This window comes from Lissotriton vulgaris, chromosome 5, assembly GCF_964263255.1.
Source record: "Lissotriton vulgaris chromosome 5, aLisVul1.2, whole genome shotgun sequence".
Classification (NCBI taxonomy): Eukaryota; Metazoa; Chordata; class Amphibia; order Caudata; family Salamandridae; genus Lissotriton; species Lissotriton vulgaris.
In genome coordinates this window covers 481,843,337-481,868,393 of record NC_141693.1, presented here as the reverse complement: position 1 = coordinate 481,868,393, position 25,057 = coordinate 481,843,337, and the positions used below count along the sequence as shown (strand labels likewise).

Here is a 25,057-nt window from a genome sequence, read left to right as displayed (position 1 = left end):
ATGGAGGCGATCTTATGATCATACTGAGAGGCTAAACTTTAAGACGCTGACTCAAGCCTACCATAAATCAATTTGGGAAGGTAAAAAATCCTATCTGGAATCTAGAATAAATGAAGCGGAGCATTCTTGCAAGAAAATTTTCAGGGTGGTAAAATATTTCACCTCTCCTTCCGCTTATACTTCAACCCATGCTCATTCAGAAGCTTGGCTGAAGGAATTGGCTGTCTATTTTGTACAGAAAATTACCACTATTCAAGAATCTCTCCAGGCCACTTTTCAGCAGCATACGATGAGTCTGGGGTGCCCCTTACCAGACCACGGTCCCTTCCTGTGTGACTTTCCCCCACTAGATCAGGAGAGTTCTCTTGACATCTTGGCAAGTCTTAAATCCGGATCTCCACAAGATCCTTGCCCGGCCAAGTGTCTAGCAAATATGTCACCAGTTCTAAATGACCTGGTAAATCCCATCCTGAATCTGTCGCTCTCTTCCGGGGTAGTTCCCAAAGCTTGGAAGAGCGCCATGATCCTGCCACTCATTAAAAAACCAGCGCTCGACCCTTCAGTCCATGCCAATTACAGACCCATCTCCCTACTCCCTGCTCTGGCGAAAGTGACTGAGAGGTTTGTTCACAGATCTATCTCTAATTTCATAGAGGAAAAGGGTCTGTTGCATAGCACTCAATCTGGCTTCCGTGCAAATTTCAGCACGGAGACTGCGCTCCTTGAAGTCACAGATGCCATCAGGGAGGAGTTGGATGTTGGAAAAAAAGTGTTACTGATTATGCTAGACCTGTCGGCGGCTTTCGACACCGTTCCCCACGCACTTCTTCTTTCCAGACTCTGGGAATTTGGTCTGCGGGGAACGGTGTGGAATTGGCTTAAATCCTTCTTAGCCGACCGCCGGCAGACAATCTGGGCGCCTCCCTACTCCGCCGAAATGTCACCGCTAGAAGTGGGGGTTCCCCAAGGTTCCATACTGAGCCCCCTCCTCTTTAACATCTTTATGACGGCGGAGTCTTTCGGCGCCCGGATTGTCACTTACGCTGACGACACCCAGCTCCTCTTTGTAAGCAACAAGGATGGCCTGTTTGACGATGCCCAGGTCAGGGGCTGTTTGCGCGCTGTTTTTGAGTGGTTTGGACGTCATGGGCTGAAGTGCAACTCCGACAAGTCGTAGTTGCTCTTCTTTGGTTGTACCTCTGAGCCTGATTGGAAACCCTGGTGGCCGCAAGATATGTTTCCTCCCACTAGTTCGTCTTTGAAAGCCAAAAACTTGGGAGTTTTAATTGACAATGAGCTATCTTTCGGACCGCATATCTCATCTCTTACTGGGAAATGTTTCGGCATCCTTCGGATGCTTCGTAAATTCCTCCCTCTAGTCTCCATCCAGCACAGAAAAATCATTGTCCAGGCACTGATTGGCTCCAGGCTTGATTATGCTAATGTTTTGTTCCTGGGACTTCCCAAATATTTGGTTAGGCGTCTGCAAATCGCCCAGAATTCTGCAGCCCGAGCCATCTTTGGTCTTCCAAGAAAAGCCAGAGCCACTGATCTTCTCTCAACACTACACTGGCTTCCTATTGCTAAAAGGATTCTGTTTAAAACTTTGACCACGACTTTCAAGGCCCTACATGGCATAGGCCCCAAATATATTTCCAACGCTTGTCCTGGTATAACCCCCCCAGATCTCTCAGATCTTCGTCCCTATCTAAAATGAGTGTTCCCTTTATCAAGGGTGCTAGAGCAGGAGGACGGTCTTTTCGCTACTTAGCTCCTCATGCTTGGAACGACCTCCCAATCTCTTTGAGACAGACCTCTAGCCTTCTGTCCTTCCGAAAGGCCCTTAAGACATGGCTTTTCCCTTAATTTGATGCTGCTTCCTGTGTCTTCACGTCATCTCAGTGTTATGTTCTCCCTTCTTCGGTTGGGTTTCCTTCGATAAAGCGCCAGGATACTCCGTGGAGTGGCCGTGCGCTATAGAAGTATAAAAATAACATAACAAATAATGTTCTACAGTGTGATTTCTATTTACCACACTCTTCTAAATTCTGTTCCAGGGATTCCCAGGTATCTCTGTACCTGTGCTTCCAGACTACATAAAACGCAACACTAACTCTTTCTGTTAAACATATAGTCAATTTGTCATAACAATAGTCAATAATCAGTAATGAACTGTCAACAAATTAATCGATAATAACCATCATTCTGCTACCAGAAAAACGTGTCTAGCAAAAGGCTATGATGAACTTTCACACATTAATGTATCACTCACCATGGGCCCATATACATATTTACATTTCCAGACTGTTTCGCTGGGGATCAAGTTTTATTTTTCTTTGATCTGAATTAGTTTATGCCTAACGAATCTTCACAGATCAACACTCTTCCTTTAGTCAATGGACCATTAGTCAAGTAGTTGATGGTGATATTAACAACTTCATTAATTTATCTTATAACTTCACAGTAAAATAATCACAGACTCCAAGTAGGATTCAATAGATTTTATCTAATAACTCAATCAAAATGAACGCTCATTTGTACAGATTCACAGTGAAAACTCCATCAGCTTTCATGGGACACAAAAATGTATTTATCAAATAACACACAAATGCATTCAACAATCTCCATGCATTCAGAGTGATAAATGAAGAGACAAAAGGACATAGTATCTCATACTTTGCAATGAAAATTTTTAATTCACAACAGAATTCTATTAATCTAATAGTGGAATAGGAAACCCAACCCCTGGCCAGAAGGGTTAGTGAAGGTCACCTGTTAAAATCTGGGACAAAGACTGTAGGACAGGTGCAGGATAGGTTTATACGTACTACACTTCTCTAGTATTTGACGCACCGAAGCATATCCCTCTCTCACACCCTCCCCTCCTCGATATTCTGCCGCAATTCTTCAATCTAATCAGGCTGTCTTTCAGTATTGAATCTTCCCAGTCTGTTCTTCTCAGCAGCAGTTCCCGCCTACTCCTCACTTAGCATCAACGACTCTTCTTAGCATCAGAAGCTCAGCTCAGCTCTGCTCTCAGCTCTCAGAATTTATCTTAACCTTAAGTCACTCAAATTATGCCCTTTAATTTAGCATGTCCCACCCTCAAAGGTTGCAGATGTCTGTGATTCCTGAACTGTGATTGGGCCGGGGGAGAGGAGTTGTCATCACCTCACGTGGTCATCCCAAAATCCTTAACTAATTCTTTGTTTAGTAAACCCTTCCCACATAATGTATTTAATTCTCATGACACTCCCTTTTCACATACATCTCACAGATACAATTTTTATATAATTTCTTCAGTTGAGGATCCTTCCCAGTACTCGTCCTTGGGTTTTGGCAGACGATCCACGTCCCGGCCAGCCGGTCTTTCCAGGTCTTTAATGCGCAGACTCAACTTGCACTATGTTTCTCCCACCATCTGTCTTTCGGCTTAGCATATCAGGCCCAAAACGTTCACTAGTGACGAAAGAATCATAAACAGATGTTAATTTCTCAAATATGTTATTATCACTGTTTATCTCCCCCTTCTACTCTATCCCATGTTGTTTTCATCTTTGTTAGGGAAAGCGTTAGCAGGGAAAAACTTCTTTTAAGATCCAGGCAAGCATATGCCAGTCATGCGGTACTTTGAGACCTACAGTTAGCAACTCTTTGCGCATGTGTGAGAGGTTTCTGCTCCCATGGGTTAATCACGTGGTTACTTACGGGTTCACACATGCGCAACGCAATTTCTGGGTTTCTAGCGGGATTTTAGTTACGCAGCAAATTATTCTTTGTTATTTGCGCAAGCAGAAAGCCTTTTCCCCGTGTATGAATGTCGTATGTATGTTAATTTTCTTTCAAATCTCTATTCCTACTTGTTAGTACATGTTAACGAGAAGTTGATTTGAGCAAGTTTCTTTTCTTTGAATCCTTGCTCCATCACCGTGTAATCCTGAGCAGTCACTATTTGTTCTCTAGTAGACATAATTTCTCTGGATACATCATAGAGCACCTCACCTCTGTCATTTGTTGCTGTCGCACAGAGTCGCCATCTCATCAAAGCCTCTTAATGGTGCACTTCACTCCGTATAACGAGCAAGGGTAGTTGTTGCCTCATTTCTCATAACCACAGCATCAGGTTTTCACTCTGCATCAATCATTTAGTCACTGTGTATGATCACGGGTGGGAAATGGCTTTTCCTGGATTTTGTTTAATCTCAAATTTTACCCATCAGGTAGCATGTTGGCATTCTGACCATATCGCTGAGTAAGCTGTACACTGGAAGTAATGAAACAAGAAATAGCAAACATCTGTAGGCTGTGGTGGGGCCTCAACAACTCAGCCTTTAGAATAACCAGCAAAAGATGGTGACATTCATAAATATACTCTTCCAAATCAGTATGACGTGATGAGTTCTTCCTCGAAGATGCTAGGCCCTTAATTTGCACCACTCAATTTGAATTCTAAAGCTTGTGCACCCTAGGAATCAATGCCTAGCAAAGGCCAGATCAAGATTTAGGAACTGGACTTATTTCTCAGGCATCTGTCTCCTGGTCAAATTAGAATTTCTCATTATTATTTGCTATGTTGTAGGGTCAGTTTAGTGATTTGCTCCCAGAATATAATAGCAACTCTTTGACAACCAATATGAAAAAGCCAAGACAAACTGGTACCCCAACCCTAGAAAGTCTCCATATCCTGGTAGTCTTTGTGCAGTCTCGATACCCCGCCATTGAGTTTGTGTCAACCCCCGTAATGCTTCCAAGGTAGAAAAGATCATAGTCTATGCCATATATATTTCAAAGAAGGGAATTTGAACATCATATAGAAAAAAAAGATGGTCAATAGAGAAATGAAGACTAATGAGATTCCTATAAAGAACACTGTGCACTGCAGAAGATTGTAAAGAAGACCCCGAGTTAGCTGTGTATTTGTTCTTGAGAGCACATCACTCCATACCACATTCCTCAACTGTTGCACTCAGTTGTGACTGACTGCTGTGTGCAAAATGTAGTTTCTGCACACCCCTTGTAATAGTGCCAGAATTGCACAGAAGCAGAAGCTAAATCTCTTATATGAGGATTAGACAAGGTACTTGTTCAAGGCTGCCAATTTAGCCACATATTTTGAATGTCATTTGAAACTCTGCCTCTTACTGTAAAGGTTTTCAGTAGGTTCATAGGCATAGACCAGCAAGGAGATATAAAAGTGACCTGTAGCAACCTTTGGTTTAAAATCTACTCTGTGCCTTTCCAGAATATGACTCCTCGTCCAGTTCAGATCTGATAGTAATCCTGCTTGTTGCATGGAACATGTGCCTCCATGGAGTGTCATCACCCATTTGCATGAGCCAGAACAGAGCTACAACCCTTGTGAAGCTCCCCTTCCCAGAAGTATTACTGAAGTAAAGAAAGTTCCAAAATGACATACCTACGCCCACTCCTTTCTGGGTATGATTACCAGATGGGTGCACCTCAGGCCCAGACTAAATTCTTCTACTAATTTGAAGGGCTTTCAATGACCACAGTAAACCCGGCCTGTTCTTGAATCCCAAATAGGAGTATATATAGTTTGTGAGAAATTGTACATATGTATCTACCTGCTTGTGCATGAGCCCGCCTGTAAGGTTTAGTGGTCAGGTCACACACTCCGACACTCACTGCCCACTTCAGACCTGGAGATGTCTGCTCAATAAATAAACTTTGCATGGTTATGGAGACAGTGCAGATGAAGACTGGATTTACAGTATATTCTGTGATTGCGCTCCACGGTGGCTCAAGTTGGCAGTCCCAACTGTGCTCGCAAGTCCTTGCCATCTAGCCTATTTTTCTAAAGTTCACAAGTAGTTGTCTGGACACGTCCCTACATACCAGGATTATCCTCCGCGTTTGAATCAACCAAGAGTGTGTATTTGGAACCTTTGCTCCATTGGTTGTTTAGTGGTTTGACGTATTGTTACTTTAAGGCATGCTTAATGCTGTTGTTTCATTGGTATGCTTTTAAAGTTGCAGAGTCATCAATAATTTCTTGGTGTTGGATTCAAGCGTTACTGAGAAGACTTGCATTAATAAGTGTGTTCTGGGAAACCCGGGTTGGATTGCAGAAACCAATAGGTTGACCCTCCCCATTCATTTGGAGAATCTGAGTCACATGGTTGAGCATGCTTATCCTTTGACACAGATTCTCTAACAACCCATCTCATCGTATTGTCTGGCTGTGAATCTGTATCTTTCTATCATGGGACTCAGATTCTTGAGATCATGTACCTGTGTACATTTAATCCCTATCAAATGTCTCAGATACTCTGTGTCGTTGTCTCAAGAGGGACGGAAGATTCTCATGGTCTGGTTCGCAGGCTGTTTTTTTCTCCATATCATTGTATTGTGTGTCTTGGAATATATTTGTTGCTATTATATGTGCTCGATTCTCTCTGCCTTTCACAATTCTCGTATTTGTTTTGTTTTGTTATATTTGCTAGATTTTTATTCTGTTTTTCTTCTAATGACATTGTTTGGATTTTCAATGCCTGCCTGTCACCTGGCTTTGGATTTTCGATGTCTGCCTGTCACCTGGCTTTGGATTTTCGATGTCTGCCTGTCACCTGGCTTTGGATTTTCAATGTCTGCCTGTCACCTGGCTTTAATTGCGCCTCATCCATTGGTTGTAAATGTTGCTCTTTCCAGTGCCTCTTGATTCTTTTTTGTCTCCTTCTCACATGTCTGTTGCTCCAGGTCTCCCTGTTGCATGCTTCTGGCTCTCCAGGTCTCCCTGTTGCATGCTGGTTCTGCAGGTCTCCCTGTTGCATGCTGGCTCTGCAGGTCTCCCTGTTGCATGCTTCTAGCTCTCCAGGTCTCCCTGTTGCATGCGTCTGGCTCTCCAGGTCTCCCTGTTGCATGCGTCTGGCTCTCCAGGTCTCCCTGTTGCATGCGTCTGGCTCTCCAGGTATCCCTGTTGCATGCTGGCTCTGCAGGTTTTCCTGTTGCATGCGTCTGGCTCTCCAGGTCTCCCTGTCGCTTGCGTCTGGCTCTCCAGTTCTCCCTGTTGCATGCGTCTGGCTCTCCAGGTATCCCTGTTGCATGCTGGCTCTGCAGGTCTCCCTGTTGCTTGCGTCTGGCTCTCCAGGTCTCCCTGTTGCATTAGTCTGGCTCTCCAGGGCTCCCTGTTGCATGCGTCTGGTTCTCCAGGTCTCCCTGTTGCATGTGTCTGTCTCGCCAGGTCTGTTACATGCGTCTGGCTTGCCAGGTCTCCCTATTGCATGCTTCTGGCCCTGCAGGTCTCCCTGTTGCATGCTTCTGTCTCATCATGCCCCCTTGTTGCATGCTGGCTCTGCAGATCTCTCTATTGCATGCTTCTGGCTCTGCAGGTCTCCCTGTTGCATGCTTCTGGTTCTCCAGGTCTCCCTGTTGCATGCGCCTTGTTCTCCAGGTCTCCCTGTTGCATGCGTCTGGCTCTCCATTCCCCCCTGTAGCATGCTTCTGGCTCTCCATGCCCCCCTGTTGCATGCTGGCTCTGCTGGTCTCCCTGTTGCATGCTGGCTCTGCAGGTCTCCCTGTTGCATGCTTCTGGCTCTGCAGGTCTCCCTGTTGCATGCTTCTGGCTCTCCATGACCTCCTGTTGCATGCTACTGGCTCTGTATGCCCCCCTGTTGCATTCTTCTGGCACTCCAGGTCTCCTCCCTGTTGCGTGCGTCTGGCTCTCCAGGTCTCCTTGTTGCATTTCTTGTAATCTCCGTGGCAGCTTAACATGCGACTCCAGTTCTTGGTAGCCACTTGGCTTTTCTTTTTTTGCATTTACCTGTTGCTCTTCTCTGATTTTCTACTCAACAAAGCCTGCCAGATGGTTCTCGGCACCTTTGCTTGGTTGTGTGTATCAAAGGATGATTTACTTAAGTAACCCCTCTCCACTTTTCCTTGAAGGTGATAACATGCTAACAGCTGTGAATGTGGCACGTAGCTGCAGGATGGTGGAGCAGAGTGAGCGAGTCATCTTTGTCAGTGCATCACCTCCTTCTAACAGCAAGCCAGCATCTCTCAAGTTCATTCTGTCTGAATCAATGATTTCCCAGCCGTCATGGACAACGGTAGGTATCTCCCCGTCCCCCCTCCACCCGCCCCCCCCCCCACCAGTATGAACAGCGGTCTCATAATTTAGGCACTCAAAAATGCCCACTCTGCCTAATGTGGAATTATGACCCTCCTCCCTTTAAATCCTGCATCCTATATCCTGTATTTACTATAAATGACTGTCTGTAGAATCCATGCCCCAGACTGTGTAAACGACCCCTGTGTTAATAATCATTTCCTCTTTAAGGGCACCATCTTCTATAGTCTCTGCTGCCTAGTCTGTCTACAAAACCTCTGTTGGCTGCAGAATCTGTAATACAATCAAATTGAGATTCCTTAAATGCAATGCATTAAAGTTAAAAAAAAATGCGATTTCGCTAATAGGGGGAGCAAATTACCATGACGTTGAACTTCATGGTAATTTGCAAAAACTTTGAAAAATGCACTAAAGTGCATTTTTCAAAGTTCCATTTTACACACAATGCCCCTTAGGGCATGTGTGTGTGCAAGATGTTCCTATATGCAGATTTCAGGGGTGCAACAGGGTGTCCTTTTGACACCCTGGCACCCTTGAAATTGCAATCTCAATTTGCGATTCTCTAATTGAGAATCGCAAATTGAGATTGTCTTCCCATTCATTCCTTTGGGCATCTAGGCCCATAGGAATGAATGGGGAGGTGTTCCTAAATTGCAACTCGCAACTTGCGTGTCGCAATTAAGGAATTTTAAGAAATCGCTAATTTTTTTAGCGAGTTCTTCATGCATAGCCTTTTGCTATTCCTTATTAGCGAATCCTTATATTTCCCTAATAAGGAATCGCAAAATGGATGTTTGATGAATCTATAGGTTAGCGTCTTCCGAAGCCTGCAGTCTAGTGATTTCATGCCTGACTCAAGTGTGAGGCTTTATGCTGGGGACATGGAGCAATCGCTTTTTATTTACACGTGTAATTAACCACAGGTGTCCCAAGTGCACCATTGTAATTGCTCTCATTTGGACAACCGAGTTAGTACATTTAAACATTTAACCCTTCACAGGCAGCAAAATTGATCAGACAAGTTTTATTAAGGGAGGGGACATAAAACAGCATGCCACAGTAAACAAGACATAGTAACTGTGGCCAGTCAGTTCCAGCGCTACAAGCAGAATGCAATGCTCTATCTGCTCTGCGATGGGTCTTTTTGCATTTTTGGGTCATTGGCTTTGAGCGTCTGTGTTAAACGGAGGCCTCCAGAAAAAGCTCAGCCCAAAAATGCTGTGGCTCAAATGACATGCATCTTATGTGCTGCACTGGCTTGATTTAGATTGATTTACTTTATTGCATGATTAATAAAAATCTTTGCAATGACACTTTATAAAAAATACTGGAAGAATTTCACAATCATGAGTTTTACAAAAAAACATTTTAAATCAAAAAAAGAAGGTTGAGGATGGACGAAAAATCTATACAAAGTGGTACAATGAATTGCATTTGTTTAAAAAAGAGACCGTTCAGCATTTACTAAGTCTTTGTTGGTCGGAAAAGAGTTTTCATGAAGCTCACCAGTCGGCAGGCCAGTTGGATATTTTCTCCTTTAAAGCTGATCAGCAGGGCTTGTCTGCGAGTTCGCACACCGTATTGGTTCCAGAGCTGGGTTAGTAGGCCCCTTCGGGCACTGTCTAGGGCTTTACAGCTGCATAACAAGTGTAAAACGTCCTCATTTGGATTATCGCAAAGCCTGCAGTTGGACTTGGATTCCAGGCGTTTCCATGGGGGAAGCTGCACTGGCTTAGTCGTGGCTAGATCACTTGGCTGACTCTGAGTCTAAATTATTAACTGGGATATTGCACGCTGACTTTATTTGTGCGTGTATCCAACCCAATAATAGATTTGGGTGATATGGTAGGTTTGTTTTGTAGAATGCGTCTTTTCCCATAATCCTGGAACATGTATGGGTTCTCCTGAGTTATTTTGAGCTGACAGACATAAAAAAAATATCGTAATATCTCTGAAAATATTCCACATTTTCACATGCCATTATGTTACGAACTAAATATTTTTTACAGCATATCTGCAGAGTGTTCTGAAGCATGCTATTCTGAAGATTTTTATTTCAATATTTTGCATTAAGGAGAGTCGTGCATGAGTTCTGAAACAAAAAGTACCTTCTCGGACTGGAAATGAGTCCTTATCTTAAGCTAATATGCCAGGGGAAAAACTGCTAGATGTGAGACATCAAGACACTCTGAGAACAAAGCCCAGGAGTTAAGATCATCCTACTGGCAAAGAGGTATCAGCGACCTCTGTGACGAGCACTTTTACAGGAAATGGTCAGCGTTGACTTCTTGTCTACATCGATCTACAAGAAGTCTTGGTCGATATACACATGGAGAATTTCTCTGTTCGTGTTGGAATGGAATCTTTAGTTTCTGGGAGGACGTTTAGCTGCCAGAAATACTTTCTCTGTTTAGTCATTATTCCACCATATGGATTTTTTCCTAGACATATGTTGAATTATGTGGCTGGAAAGCACATTCCACATACACTGACTCGTAGTGTAGCTGAAGGTGTTTTTTTTGTGGGTAACACTTTTACCATTATATAGTCATCTTGAACCAATAGTACGAGGTGTTTTGTTTTTTTGTTTAAAAATCTAGCCGTGATGGTCTGACATATTGAGTGCCTTCATACTGATCTAACTTTCAGTTATTTGGCACAATCCGCTGCAAGTCTGCTTGGTGGTTAAACCCACATTACGTGACTTTTTGAACTGAGGTTAGGTTATTTAATCTTCTACTAATTACATGCTGTTTGTCCAAGGGGCTAAATCAAGGCCCATTCTTGAGTGTTGTTGCAGTCTCCCTAGCTGGGTCTGTTTCCCCATGCAATCCCAAAAAACAAACCCAGAGGTGATCACTGACTTCTTGGCCATGCATGGCGTCCCCCCATCCGGAACCAGGCGCTCTTCCCTCTTGACTGCTTCTGCCTTGCAGACCTTAACAGGTCATATCGTTCTTTCCAAATGAAGTGTATTGCCCTTTGAAAAAGACGTTTATGGTAAATAATAGAAAATCTGTGTATGGACTTCTGAGAACGTCTTGAGGTTCTGGGTAAGGTCTTGAAATTTTAGGTTCAGAGTTGCAGAAGTTGTGTACAGACTTGACAATCTTGAGCCTCCGTGGTGGACTGACAAAAAAAGGTATCTTGTAGCCATGAGAACAAAGGCTGAGCATGAACGAAGACGTGGAAATATTCTTCCAGAGGCAAAACATAAATATGTGTGGTTTTCAATAAGCGGTGGTGGCCTGGACTTGTACGTTTTCATGATGCCTTTTTTTATCTTCTTTGCTATGGGATGAGCATGCTGAGATGCAATTGTTGATGGTTTCAATGCGAGTCCCCAGAGTCGCATTGAAACCATCTAATGTCTCTCAAACAGTGAGGGGTGTGTTTACCAACTTTCTCTGTGCGAGAGAAGAACTACTGCTGTGCAAAATGCTGTCAGAAGACCCAGCCTTCCAAGGGCACGTATTCATGGAACTCCACAACTTCTTGCCATCACTGTGCAGAGATTTTGTCATTCTAACTAGTTAAAACTAGACGGAGAGTATAATGCAGTAGAGTTGGACTTTCCAATTTGTGAAACCACTCGAATTGAATAACAAGCTCCAATGTTACTCCCCCAGAGAGGAGGTGGTTGAATCCTTTAACCTTTCTGAAATTCTGTTTGGATCTCCATTCGGTTTAGTGCTGGGACCACAGTTTATGCGTTTCGGTCCGCTTTACCACCAGACTCCAAAGATTGAAAAGAGGACTCTGCTCAGGAGTCATGCATAAAGCTTTCTCTTTGTATTCTTTCATTCTCATGTTCAAGGACACTGTGATTTGTGGCATTAATTGACATAAGGATTGTACAAATATTTAATATCATGCCCTTTGTTCCTGGTTCCGATTCCACAAATGAATCCCTGACTGCAGCTAATGAAAGTCATGGATACAACACTTAATGACTCTATATGAGGAGTTGCTCTGAGGTACACAAAAAAGTGATGGTTACAATGCTTGAATTAATTTTAGCCACTGGTAGTTATGCTGGACCGCATTCCAGTCCATTGTCCCACTGGGTACCACGCAACCTCAGACAGGAACCAGCCTTATGCAAATTAGTCTCGATCTTGTACTCCCATACTCAAAGGGGTGGGCAGTAGTGTAAGCATTTAGCTCAAAGAGACATCCGAATATGAACATGTTAATTAGCTCTCAGTGTTTATATTGTATATTCATAGGCGTGTCTGCAGACTGGTGGCTAAAACATCTGTAAAAGCAGTGGGTTATCTAGGGGAGTGGGACTGGCATGTGGATAGGGTGCACAGACATAGCTTCAGCTGCATACCTTTAGTACGTTAACTGCTTAAAAAGTAGTTCACAAGACACAGCGCGTGTGTAATACTTAAAATTAGAGGAATTATAAAGGCTTACTGTAGCACTATGGGAGTTCCCAGATAAAGACCTATTCTGAATTACATCCACAAGTGTGTCATTTTGTGGGCGTGACATACCTGTATGGTGTCAACATATATATATTTTTTTATTTTAGCAGAACTTATACCAGCAGGAGAATAATTCGCTGGACCAGGGCCCCTACCACCTTGCACTAAATGGGAAATCATTTGCTGTGGTGTGTGACTACTTTCCCACCCTGCTGCCTAAGGTGAGTTAAAGCAACCTTGCATCAGTTGATATAACACCTCGGTCTGTCCAACCTCGTGCAGAGTCAGCAGTTCTGTTATATTAAGACATACAGAGGCATGGTACAACTAGCAGGTGAAAAAACGGTTTGGTAGGAGATATGAGTTTTCCCACAGCTTCTTACAATTTGCCTACTTTGCTACTGTGTTCTCGCCCCCTCTGTCACACATGCTCCTCTGGCTTGACCCCACAGTTATGTTGGCCTTCTCGAGGTTTGGTGGACATTCCAGAGTCTGTGAAACTTAAAGTGCTGTCTTAATGCTTGCTTTTTTTTCGTTTTCAGAGTTGATTAAGTATTTAGAAAAGGTTCGAAAACTTGGCTCTATAGTCAATGATAGGTCTGTTTCCTTTTTATTTTTCCCTTCTGTTTCAGCTATGGGTCAGAGAGCGCCGGGACATTCCTCGGAGTAGCCGAGCGCTATATAAGACACCCACAACATTAACATTTCTTTACACTTTTTCATTATAAAGCGTTTGCGGCACAGACAATCTTTGACATTCCCATACTAACTCAAAAATGGGATCTAAAGACCTAATTAAGATTCTAGCATTCACTTCAGTTCCATATTAAGATATCTGTATTCGCCTTCTCAAGATTTCATTTGCAACTAATTGTCACATCGCTCTTTCCTCCTCAGGTCCTAGTTAAGGGCACTATCTTTGCCCGCATGTCTCCTGACCAGAAGACCCAGCTTGTGCGCAGCCTTCAAGCTCTGCAGTAAGTCTCTCTAGTATGCACACAGCCTTCTGTGAGCATGGCTGTGAATGGAAGAGATGGAATTCTTCTTGAAGCAAATGGTGGAAGTTTAGCTAAATGCCTTTTGCTTAATCTCTTGCAACGTTTAATTTCTTGTTATCTAGGCAGTAAGGGGGAGGGGTTGTTTACGTCTTTTTAAACATTTTTTTTGTTTCATATATATATATATATATATATATATATATATATATAATAAAATAGTGTTTGAGACTTCTGAAGATGAGCCACATGCATACCTTACCATGAATGGTACTGGTCACAATGGGAGATTTTGATATGGTTTATCCTGCTCTGTTTTGCATGAAGGGTATTGGATTACTTTTTACTAATCCAAAAGGCTTTCTGGTGGTGACTTTAGGCCTTTGTGATAAACATGTGGGGTGGGTTACCCTCCTGGAGAACGCTATTATTTTTTTATATATATTTTTTATATATTTTTATATATATATATATATATAAAAAATAGCGTTCTCCAGGAGGGTAACCCACCCCACATGTTTATCACAAAGGCCTAAAGTCACACCAGAAAGCCTTTTGGATTAGTAAAAAGTAATCCAATACCCTTCATGCAAAACAGAGCAGGATAAACCATATCAAAATCTCCCATTGTGACCAGTACCATTCATGGTAAGGTATGCATGTGGCTCATCTTCAGAAGTCTCAAACACTATTTTATAGTATTCTTTCTCAATATCATTACATCTAACTGCAGATTCCTCACCTTGTGAATACCCCCAAGTGCCAGACTCGATCCGGAGATTTTCTAGCATGTGGTGTCGTGCGGCGCTGTATCTACTTAGTATCATTCCCTATTCCCTCTCTCAAGAGGTTGCCCTGGAGCCACATAGAAATGACTCTTTTGTACGCTGATGTCAGTTCCTTTCTTTCCACGCCTTTGGATGCGGATACGGAACTCGGTGGCAAAAGCTTTCCTCATCTTTGACAAACCTTTGCTCATATTCTTTTCCAGTATGCAAGGGTACATGTCCCTACGGACTGGAATGTCACAAACAGACATCTGTGACAGATCCCCACGAGGTATGTCATTGGTGTTCAAGGTCATTTCACCACTCTAAGTCTTGCAAGGAGTGCGCCAAAATAAAACCCCCAGGCGATCTTTGATCACAAAGATGAGCACTGATGGAAGGCACATATGTCCCCAGTCCCGATGAAGTTAAGGTCTCAGACCCGTTCCCGCTCTCAAGATTATTGCTGCAAAAGACCTTCCTCGCATTTGAAATCCTCAGGTTAGTTGAAGTATAAGAAAATCAATAAAACAAAGCAAGATTTCTCCCCAACCTTCCACTTCCGGACAGAAAGTACCATGGTGTCTCTCTGTTTCAGTCCCTACCAAGGAACCTATACCCCAACTTTTTATGACGCACTCCATATTCCTGGGTCAGTTGATGGCATTGCGGCATATAGATACATTCTAGGAATCCATACTGCAAAAATGTGGCACCCTTCCAGCTCCCTCTGGTGTGCCTTCAGGCCACACAGATCTGAGAAGGCCTCCAGAAGTATATCTGTCAGAGAATCCGTCCTCTACACAGTCTGCGCCTCTTGACTCTGCTGCAGTATTTGACGCAACTCTGAGGCTGATGCCCAGCTCGACTTTGATTCTGGTGCTAAGATCCACACTGGTTCCGACCACATTGATGCCGTGAATACGGGAAGAGGACCCAAATATTTTGTACGACTCTGGAACTAATCTAACACGACATCGACAATAGTCTCAATGCAACCAGTATAAATTCAGACTCTGGATATTCCCATTACCTAGGGGTCGCTAAGAAGCACTCCACAACCTTTTTTGATCAGATTCTGATCACTGCCAATATGGCCTGGGTAATGATGATGGGAATGACGAAACCCCCTGTTATGATGATGAAAACCTACTTATGGATTACAAGTAAGTAAGTAAAGTAAGTAAAAAAAGATTTGTAGAGTGCGTGGTTACCCAAAGACATTCCAGTTCTAGAGGCAGCCGCTCATAAACTAGGTGCAGACTTTAGGGAAATAGAAACGTTTTTATATGTTTCCGGAAGGCCAGATGGTTGGTCTCGCAAAGAATGTCAAGAGGGAAGAGATTCCACAACCTTGCTACATTATACGAAAAGAGACGACCACCAGTACGTGATTTCCTGATCTTAGGAACAGTCGCCATCTGTTTATTGCCTGACTGCAGAGTCCTTTTCGGATGGTAGGAGGAAATAATGGACCGAATAATAGGCGGGCCATTGCCTAGCATTGCCTTGTGTGAAATGCATAGTCCTTTGAACTGCACTCTCTGCTGAATTGGTAGCCAATGTAGTCTGGCAAGAGCAGCCTTGCTTGCTGTCGATTGGGGATGTTCAAAAGCAAACGTGCGGCACAGTTCTGTACAATCTGAAGATTTCTGAAAGTAGCGCATAAATGCTTCTACATACAGGGCATTGGCATAGTCAAGCCTGGGAAGTATGAGCGCCATTTTTCTAGCAGGTAAAGGGAGCAGGGGGAGAATTTTCCGTAACATCCTCAGCAGCCCGAAACAGCTACCTGCAACCTTTTGTGCTTGCTCCCCAAAGTCCAGATTCCAATCAAGCCAAACCCCCAAGCTTTTAATCTGTTCCTTGGGGGAGGGGGTGGGGCCAAAGCAGTTCGGCCATGGTAAACTTACATTAGGCGTGGGAAGTTTACCAAGAATCATCAATTCTGTTTTGGACCTGTTGAGTTTCAGATATGAATGTTCTATCCATGCTGAAACTTTTTCAAAGCACCTGGCCAAATCAGGGCCAATATTGTTGAGCTGGTTGAGAGACACCACCAGCTGCGTGTCGTCGGCATATGTAACAATCTGAATGCCGAATGGCTTCACAACACTGGCCAGAGTAAACATTAAAACGAGTGGGGCTCAGAGAAGATCCCTGTGGGACCCCACATCTAAGTGGCTTGGGTTCGGAGGTAAACTCATCTTGGAACACCTGAAATGACCTGTCCTCCAAAAAGGAGTGAAGCAACTTGAGGGCCATGCCAGTCACTCCTCTCTCTCTGAGTCTCTGAATAAGCAACTGATGGTTAACCGTATAGAAGGCTGCGCTAAGATCCAAAAGCACAATAGCAGCGCAGCCTCCGTTGTCTAAAATGTTTTTAGTATTTTCAACCACTGCCAAAAGGGCGGTCTCTGTAACCTGTTGGGGCCTGAAACCAGGTTGGGAAAAATTAATACGGTTATTTCTTTCCAGAAACGCAGAGAGTGTGAGGTTCGCATGCTTTACAGCCATTTTGCTAATTCCCCGCAATAATGATATGGGGCTGAAGTTCCCTTGTGTCTCAGGGTCTAGATCAGTTTTTTTTAAAAGAGCTTTTACCATCGCTCGTTTCCATAAAGGAGGGACCAGGCCCGCCGAGAATGTACTATTAATCGTGTCCAAAATGACAGGGGCTACAGTATCAAAAACTTGATTTGAAATAGGGGGCGCCACTACATCCTTGGGGGAGCCTGAATTCAACTGGCTAAGAATACCTTGTAAAGCAAGCTGATTTAGAGGTGGAATTTCTGTTAAAAAGCAATTGCTAGCGTAACCTCCAGTGCTAATTAATGGTTGTGCATTGGCAGGAGGAAAGGAGGAATAAATATCTTGAATTTTATTGGAAAAAAAGGTTACCAGTTCATTACAATGAGATAGTATGTCATCAACAAAAGTGGGAAGGGGTGAAGGTTTAAGAAGAGATTTCAGTATACGAAAATTTTCTCGGGAGGAGTTAGCGGCTGAAAGGATTTGACCTTCATAATGAAGGACCTGAGCATGTTTAATTTCTTCCTTGCATATTTTTATATCTTCCCTATAGATCGTTTTTTAGCTGCCGAAATTTTTTTCCTCTATTTTCTTTCAGACCGTTTACATGCTTGCTTAAGTGTGCGAAGCTTGAGGGAGTACCATGATGTTCTATTTGCTCCACTCCTATCATTGATCTGCTTTTTTGAAAGCACAATATCTAGGGAGGATCCAAGCCATTTGTCAAAATTATCATTCGCTATAACAGGGTTAGAATGGGCTATTACTATGGACGCTCTCCCTGACCCAGGTTTTGGGTTCCCACCTGGTCCCTCAACAGAATAATCTGCATCATTTGCTGTAGTGGTCAGTCATGCAGCCATACTTTTAGATCTGCAGCTATCATCCATAGAGGTTACAACCAATGTCTCAACAGCAGTTATGCAGCCTTGGTAAGCTTCGACTGAGGTCCCTAATGGATATGTTAAAGAGCATTTTAACCACAACTTGGTCTTGCTCACCTTAAATGGGCTAGTGGCGAGTCTCCACCGACTTACCCCATGTGACCCTGCTTTCCTCACTTGGCATCCCACACCTGAGAGACTAGTGGTCTACAAGTAGGGTGAACACAACCATGTTCCCTACAACTCTTCCTGATAGAGTGTCAAAGGGTATCAGGTCATTTGGGAAAAGGATGCTTTCCTCAGTCAGTATTGTCCTTCGGTCTGTCAATGCTATATATCTCCTTGGACAATGCTTGCATGCATTGTGAGACATGGTGAGAGATCTTGCCAACAGTCCCAGATGACTGCCGCACCAACCTAGCACAAATCATTCAGTATGGCCAAAGTGCAGCAAATTATGCCATCTGTTCAGGACTAGTGACTGGTTGTTTAGACAGGGCTGTCTGTACCAGTATGATGCTTCGGTGCAACGTTTTGATGAGATCCATGGTTTTTTTTGTTTGGTGTCCAGGCATCATTAAGGTATATGCCATTTGATGGCAGCTGTCGATTAGGAGACAAAGCAGACTGCACAGGAGTGCTTTAGAGAACGCAGGGCCAAAGCGCACTCCCTTGACCTTTCTGCGCCCATGCAGCAATATCTCCAACAATTCCACCCCCTTTTGAGGCTTCGAAGTGTCATGGCTTACAGACAAAATTAAAGCCTGCCACCTCAGCAGCAGGCCCCAATGTCCTTTTAAAGCTTGGGTCAGGCATCCAGCAAACAATGCCCAGGTCAGCTGCCACAGTGTACTTCTGCTTCAGCTTCCAAGCTGCGTTATTTTCACCTCATCAGTATATGACCACCCTGTCGCAGTAAGGATGTGTTTTTACCTCCAAAGGTGGCAAAGCATTACATCCGACAAGTGGATCCTCCAAATAGTCCAATAGGTTTACAAGGTTTACACTCAGCCCTTCTTGTCCGACTTGCAGCATATTCCACCTACATCAGAGAAGCTTTCGGGGGACCATTTGCCCATTCTACAGCCTTCCTTCTGACTATCAAAGGGAGGCTGGTTCGGATTTCCACAACAACACCACTGACATGTGGTGTTGCAGTAATCAAGGTATGGTGGGGTCCTGTGCTAAGAAGCTCTCCCCCTCTGGAAATGGCTGAGTCTTCAGGGCATTTTCCTGACTGTGAACCACTTGGTGGGATCTTTTTTTTTCTAATGTAAATTGTTTTCATATCAAGTTTTAAAAATAAAGACATACAACATTAATATACCAACAGTGTAACATTGTAGCATTACGCCACAGATGCAATAGACCATTCCCCTGGACTCCCGATGAGGCGGCACTGTGGGGGATAGTTTTAATATACCACATCGTTATAATCAAAAGCACATACCATCTTGGCTGGGGCCCTGCATATGTCTCCTTCTACAGCCACCCTCTGGAGCTCACATACTATTGCTGTGTCCCCACATCTGCATATAGGACTTTACGTACACACTGCCACTCCAGTCGGTCTCTATACTTGATCTAGGGTGTACCGGACTCTGTTCCCCTTCCTCTTGCGCCTCTTCCACCAGCCGTTCCAGTATCTCACCCCAAAGCTCTAATGTTCTTTCCAGATATTCATCAATTTGCCCCATTTTCAGTCTGCATTCCTCACCTACAGCCCACTCCACAAGTCTGCCAGCCATTTGTGTGACAGAAACAGCTCAGATTTAGTCCAGTGGATAGCTATGCCTCTCCTAGCTAATACCAGTCCCTGCAAAGCAAATATATGCCTCATCTTCCTCCCCTTTGTGGGGGTCGATAGGAGGGCAGCCATACACAGACGGACTGTCCGCTCAATCTGGGTGCCCATAATCTTTTGAAGGTCCTGCACCTCCTTTGCTCAGTAGTCACCCAACCTGTCACACCCCCATGTCATGTGTGGGAAGGTAGCTTAGGTCCCGCTGCACCTAGAGCAGTCCTCCGATTGGGCAGAGAAGATCGTGTGCTGGCGCTGCGGCCTAAGATGAGCAAGGTGCAGATAAAAGAACTGTGCTAGCTAAAGGGCGCGTTGCTAGCTGGTTCCTATACTTGTGCTGGCGCCCACTTTCACTCCCTGTCTGTAAGCACCTGATGTGATCTTTGAATGCCAGGGCGATAAACTCAGCCAACAATGCCTAGCAGGTCAAGCAGTTTCAAGGCTGATTTGCATATTTCTGGGTGGCATTGTGGGCAAAAAAACAGCAAACTGGGATGCAGCATCGAATGCCAGCAGCTGAGCTTAATTCAAGCATCCCACTTTAGCATTACGTTAGTGGAACTGGTGTGCCCAGACTTGGGTCCCATGCCCACTTTCCTACTGGAGCCAAGCTGATCCCTGCTGGAGAGCCCCAACTGGGGTCTCGGCTTGGTCATGTTCAGTTTCAGAAGGATGATTTGCATATGGCTTGATCTAATCTGATGTGGTGTTGTAGGCAAACAACGATGGTGCAACCTGTAACCCTAAGTAATTAAAAGTGGCTAATAATTATGCAAGTTTCCCATCAATCATTTTTTGTTTACTTTAGCAGAGCATGAATGGTAGGTACAACCAAGGTGGTACATGGTGGCTTTCAGCAATAGGGAGAACCCTGGTTTAATCTTATCGCCATTGCTTAGGATGCTCAATGTTAACACTTGTGTGCTGAAGTTCCGAAGAAGACTCTTCCTCGGAGACACATTCTTCCTAGAGTGGAGCACAGGAATCCTGTATCCTTCCCAGCCAATGCCTCTTCAGCCCAAAGTTCTGAAGACAATCTGGAATGACTGTGCCCAAGATATTCTAATGTCTTTTGATTGAGTGTGGTACCTGGAGGTATTTGGCATGAGCATTTGTCCTCAGATCTGCCTGCTGCTTTGGGAGATCTTCTGTCATAGGAGCAGGGCAGGCCTGAACAATCTACACCTCCATGAATGAAAATTGATCAGCGGCTGCATTCATTCTCCCTCCCAAAGATGCTGATGTACTTTTTCAGCTTCCACCTCAAAATTTGTCTGTGCTGGGATAGGTTTGTGGCCTAGTGTGGTTGCTGCAATATGGACTATTACAGGCAAAACTTTCAGATGTCTTGGTTTTTGTGTTGTCTGTAGCCCATGCTGTGATTTGCAGTGGGCACTGTCAGATGTTATTTTTCAGCCCTTTTGGTCATTTTACATTTATCGGACCAACTTCCTTGTTTAAGTACCTTATAGATTTAGTACATATGTTTCCTCCTAAACTCTATGCGATACCTCAGTGACACCTCCACACTCTCTGGACTGTTCAGAAACACAGTGACTCTGTTCTCAAACTGTTATTTTCCTCAAGATAGAGATGAGTCCAGGTTTGAAGAAGATCAAGCTTGAGTTGCTGATTCAAACAGCCAACCTTTCCGAGGTAGAGGAATATTGTCAAGCCATTTTCACTACAAACCCACTCCCATCTGGGCTGCTACCCAAGGATGGGCCTGACCTGGCTACTTTGGTGATACCAGTGACTGATGTTGCCGGACTCTGTGCCTCCCCAAAGGTGGCATATGTGATAAAGCCAGAGTCAGTGGCAAAGGCACATGAGCCAATGACAACATAGATAAGACTGTTTTTCTATCAAAGTCTTTAAGCATAGGATTAGCAAAGTGCTATCCACGCCGAGATAGAAAAGAACAAAGTCTTTTGCCATTTCTACAGCAAAGTCTTTAAGCATAGGACTAGCACAGTGCTGTCCTTGCCGAGCTGTAAAATCACAAAAGCTTAAAGACTTTGCTGTAGAAATGGCAAAAGACTTTGTCCTTATCTATATCGGCGTGGATAGCACGGTGCTAATCCTATGCTTAAAGACTTTGATAGAAAAACAGACATTTGTGGGGAGCAGATCTAGAGTGTCGCTGGGGTTGAGAGTGCTCTAACAGGAGCTGCTTTCCACCTAAACTTGAGAACTACCCAGAGTTCTCTCCTTCTTTTTTGTATAATTTATGCGTCACTCTATGCCTGAAAGGGTTTTGTTTTGACTTATACTAGGTGCTCCCTTGTGTCTGGACAAAGCTATACCTCTCTGAATAGCTCTAATTAGAGATCTTACGTAGCATGCACAGAGTAAGGAAGCAGGCGTTAAACACAGCGTTGATCTGTAATTTCCTGGTGAGCTTGTTGTCAATGATGATTCTGAGGTTTATGGAGTGGTTAGAGGGGGTGGGTGTGGGTCCTAGGTCTGATAGCTAACAGGAGTCATTCCGTGTGTTGCTGCTGTTGCCTAAGATCAGTACTTTCATTTTGCCTGTGTTCAGCTGCAGGCAGTTGTTCTTCATCCAGTTGGTGACGTTTGTCATGTATCTGTGGAAGTTGGTTTAGAGTGGTCATCAGTGAGTGAGAGGATGAGTTGGGTGCTGTCTGCGTAGGAAATTATGTTGAGACGGTGGGAGCTGACTAGGGGTGTGCATTAAACTTGGCTCTGCTGTTTTAGTGTGAGGAGTTTTGCCACTCCACGCTCCGCTTGGAGGGCGAAGGTCAGCAAAACTTCGCCAACTACAGTGTAGCGGAGTCTACCGGCGCCTCTACCCCTAATTAGAGCTTTACGTGAGGTGCATGTCAGCGATTTTTAGTTTACTCTGAGACACTATACACTGAGATATAAACTGTACTTCCCTCACCTAGTGTCCGGTCTTCTGAGCAGCGACATCATAGCTGAAGGCAAACGCTGAACTCATGCAGCAAAATGAAGATAAGATGGTAACTGTGTAGGATAGCTCTATGTTTCCGCGGTTGAATCTCGTGAGATATGCACTTCCAGTGAAAGTCAGTGACGAAAGGGATGCGATTTCGAAATGAAATGGACAGCTGGTTTGATGAATGGGATTTTCAGAGAAAGATCCTTATATGCATGAATACCGGCAAGTAGCCGTAAGAAGTGGCAAATGACTTGCCAGGGTACAGGATGCTTGCTTTATTAGGGAGAAATTACAGACTACAGATTTCACTTTTGGGGTGGTGTGGGCAAATGACTTCAGGGTGCAAAAGAACTTCTTTATTTTGGTTGAGGAGCCGGGTTTATGGAGTTAAAAACACGGATGCTCTTCGCTTTACCAAAGCACAAAGGCGCACCTAATTCGGATGAGAGACTTTAAAAGCCCAAAATTAATTTCCGGCGTCCACGGACGTGAGGTGCATCAGACAGCTTTAACTTTCTCCACCAGATTCCAGCCGGTCCCCTGCTCTCTGCCGGCTCTGCCCTCTCCGGTGCCTAGTTTGAATAAACCAGTGCAGACTAGTGGCTCTGCCCTTCGTCTCGAGAAGACAGCATGCATTTAGGTGAGAAATTAAGCGAATGCCTAATGCTGCAATGAGCTGTGCATTTCTGATGAGCTCGCATTACACAGGCCCTGTCTTCCCAGAGCAGCTTCGCCAATTTATTAATCAGCCCCTGAGAGGCACTCCGAACACACTATGTCACCATGAGATCTCTTCGTTTGGCTGCTTGTATCTTTTCAACAGTAGCAACTTGCTTGTTTATTGCTCATCGCCCCACAAGAATAAAGGTCACTCCTGGTTTGCTGTAAATTGTTAAAATGATCACTCGTATTGGCCTATATGTCATGCACGTACTTGGCCTACTGTTGTTATCATCCTGGTACTGCTCTGGTATCTGCTTTCCTGCAAAAATCTGTGTAACATTAGGTGATCGGTTTTGCTCCATGAAACTCTACGAGATCCACCCAGGCCTAGATCTGAAAATGTTGGCCAGCGGGGGCATATATGCATTGAAGAGCCGGGGCTGAGATCTGGGAAACAGTTCAGGTGATCTTCTTGGGTTCAGAGGTGGTAGGTGGAACCCTTGGAATGTTCTGGTGAGATAGGAGTTGATCAATCTGCGGGCGTCCTCATGGATCCCAATTTGGTGGAGTCTTTCGGATAGTGTGTGGGGTACATGCTGTCGCAGGGTGCTGAGAGGCCGAGGAGGATCAAAGCTGCTGTTTCTCTTCTGTCGAGGAGGGTTTTCAGATGTTGTCAGTGGCTGGGATCAGGGCAGTTTTGGTGCTGTGATTGCTGCTGAAGCCAGTAGCTGATTCTGCTCCAGGTGTGCCATGAGTTGATTGTTGATCTTTTCCAGTACCTTCACAGGGAATGGGAGTAGGGAGATTGGCCGGTAGTTTTTGAGTTAGCTGGGGTCAGCGGAGGGTTTTTGGAGAAGAAGTCTGACTTCGGTGTATTTCCAGGCATCAGGAAATGTTGTGGTGGTGATAGAGGTGTGAGTAGGGTGGTGACTACCTTGGCAATCCTTTGGTTGCCAAGGTTGAAGATATGGTGCGGGCACAGGTCTGTGGGAGCTCCCAAGTGGATGGATTTCATGGTGGAGATGCTGTCCTGGGTGGAGAGGATGTTCCAGGTGGTAGGTGTGTGGTTCGTGTTGATGACTATGCTTGTGTATCTGTTGAGGAAGTCCGTAGGTGTTGATTGGTGTTCGAAGTTTCTGCTAATGGTTGTGATCTTGTCGTGGAAGAAGTTGATGATGTTTCTGCTCATCTCCCGTGATGACGTGATGTTGTATTCGCTGACAGCCATATTGGAGAATTCCTTTAAGATGTTGAAAAGTTCCTTGATGGTGTTGGCGCTGGTTTCAATGCGTGCAGCAATGGCTGTCTTGTTTGTTGCCCTCAGCAGGTGGTGGTAGAGATTGAAGGCTGTCTTGTTGAAGGTGTCCTTGCTGGTGTGCCAACGTAAATTTTGATTCTGGCTTCTTGTCATTGCCCTCGAGGTAAGATAAATATCTGATAGAGACTACTAACCGTGAAATCCTTCACATAGAATTATCCCCAGGCGTGAGACTGGATCCGGAAACTTTTTGGCACAGCATCCCTGCATGCGGGGGCCATCACATGACTCTGCCCAGGAGTCGTCTGTGTACGTGACGTCAGCGAGGTCACATAAGCCCCACCCCGGCGCCCCAACGTCAGTTTTTTCCTTTCCCGCGTGCAACACGGATCCGGTCTTGCTGCTGGCCTGTTTAGGGCCCTTTTTTCTTCACCATTGTCTTCTGTTTTGGTGGAACAGTGTGCGAATGCCTACGGGCTTCAAAACCTGCACATCATGTGGGCGTCTTATGTCGGTGACGGACCCTCATCTAATTTGTATGTGGTATTTGGGGGAGGATTACAGCACCACTGATTGTGAGGCGTGCCAACAGTTGAACCCGAAGTCGCGGCGGGAGCACCGATTGAAACTTCTATAGGCGCGTCTCTCCAGGTCGACCTCCTCCCCTCCATCAGCCTCGGCAGACAGCTTCAAATACGGCCCCACGTTTCGACCT

The 25,057-nt window shown here is 44.5% G+C and overlaps 1 protein-coding gene across 5 annotated transcripts in view; it reads left to right on the top strand.

The window, feature by feature from the left end:
• The window catches only part of ATP13A2 (ATPase cation transporting 13A2), an 831,233-nt gene that overhangs the window by 715,703 nt on the left and 90,473 nt on the right, over positions 1 to 25,057 (top strand). For 3 of the 5 annotated variants that reach the window (XM_086921931.1, XM_086921932.1, XM_086921934.1), the window contains 3 exons: positions 7,903 to 8,066; positions 12,627 to 12,740; positions 13,417 to 13,496. In XM_086921931.1, coding sequence (XP_086778057.1) covers positions 7,903 to 8,066; positions 12,627 to 12,740; positions 13,417 to 13,496 — 358 coding nt within the window. The remainder of the gene's footprint in view (positions 1 to 7,902; positions 8,067 to 12,626; positions 12,741 to 13,416; positions 13,497 to 25,057) is intronic. The other 2 variants (XM_086921933.1, XM_086921935.1) reach the window with 1 other exon arrangement.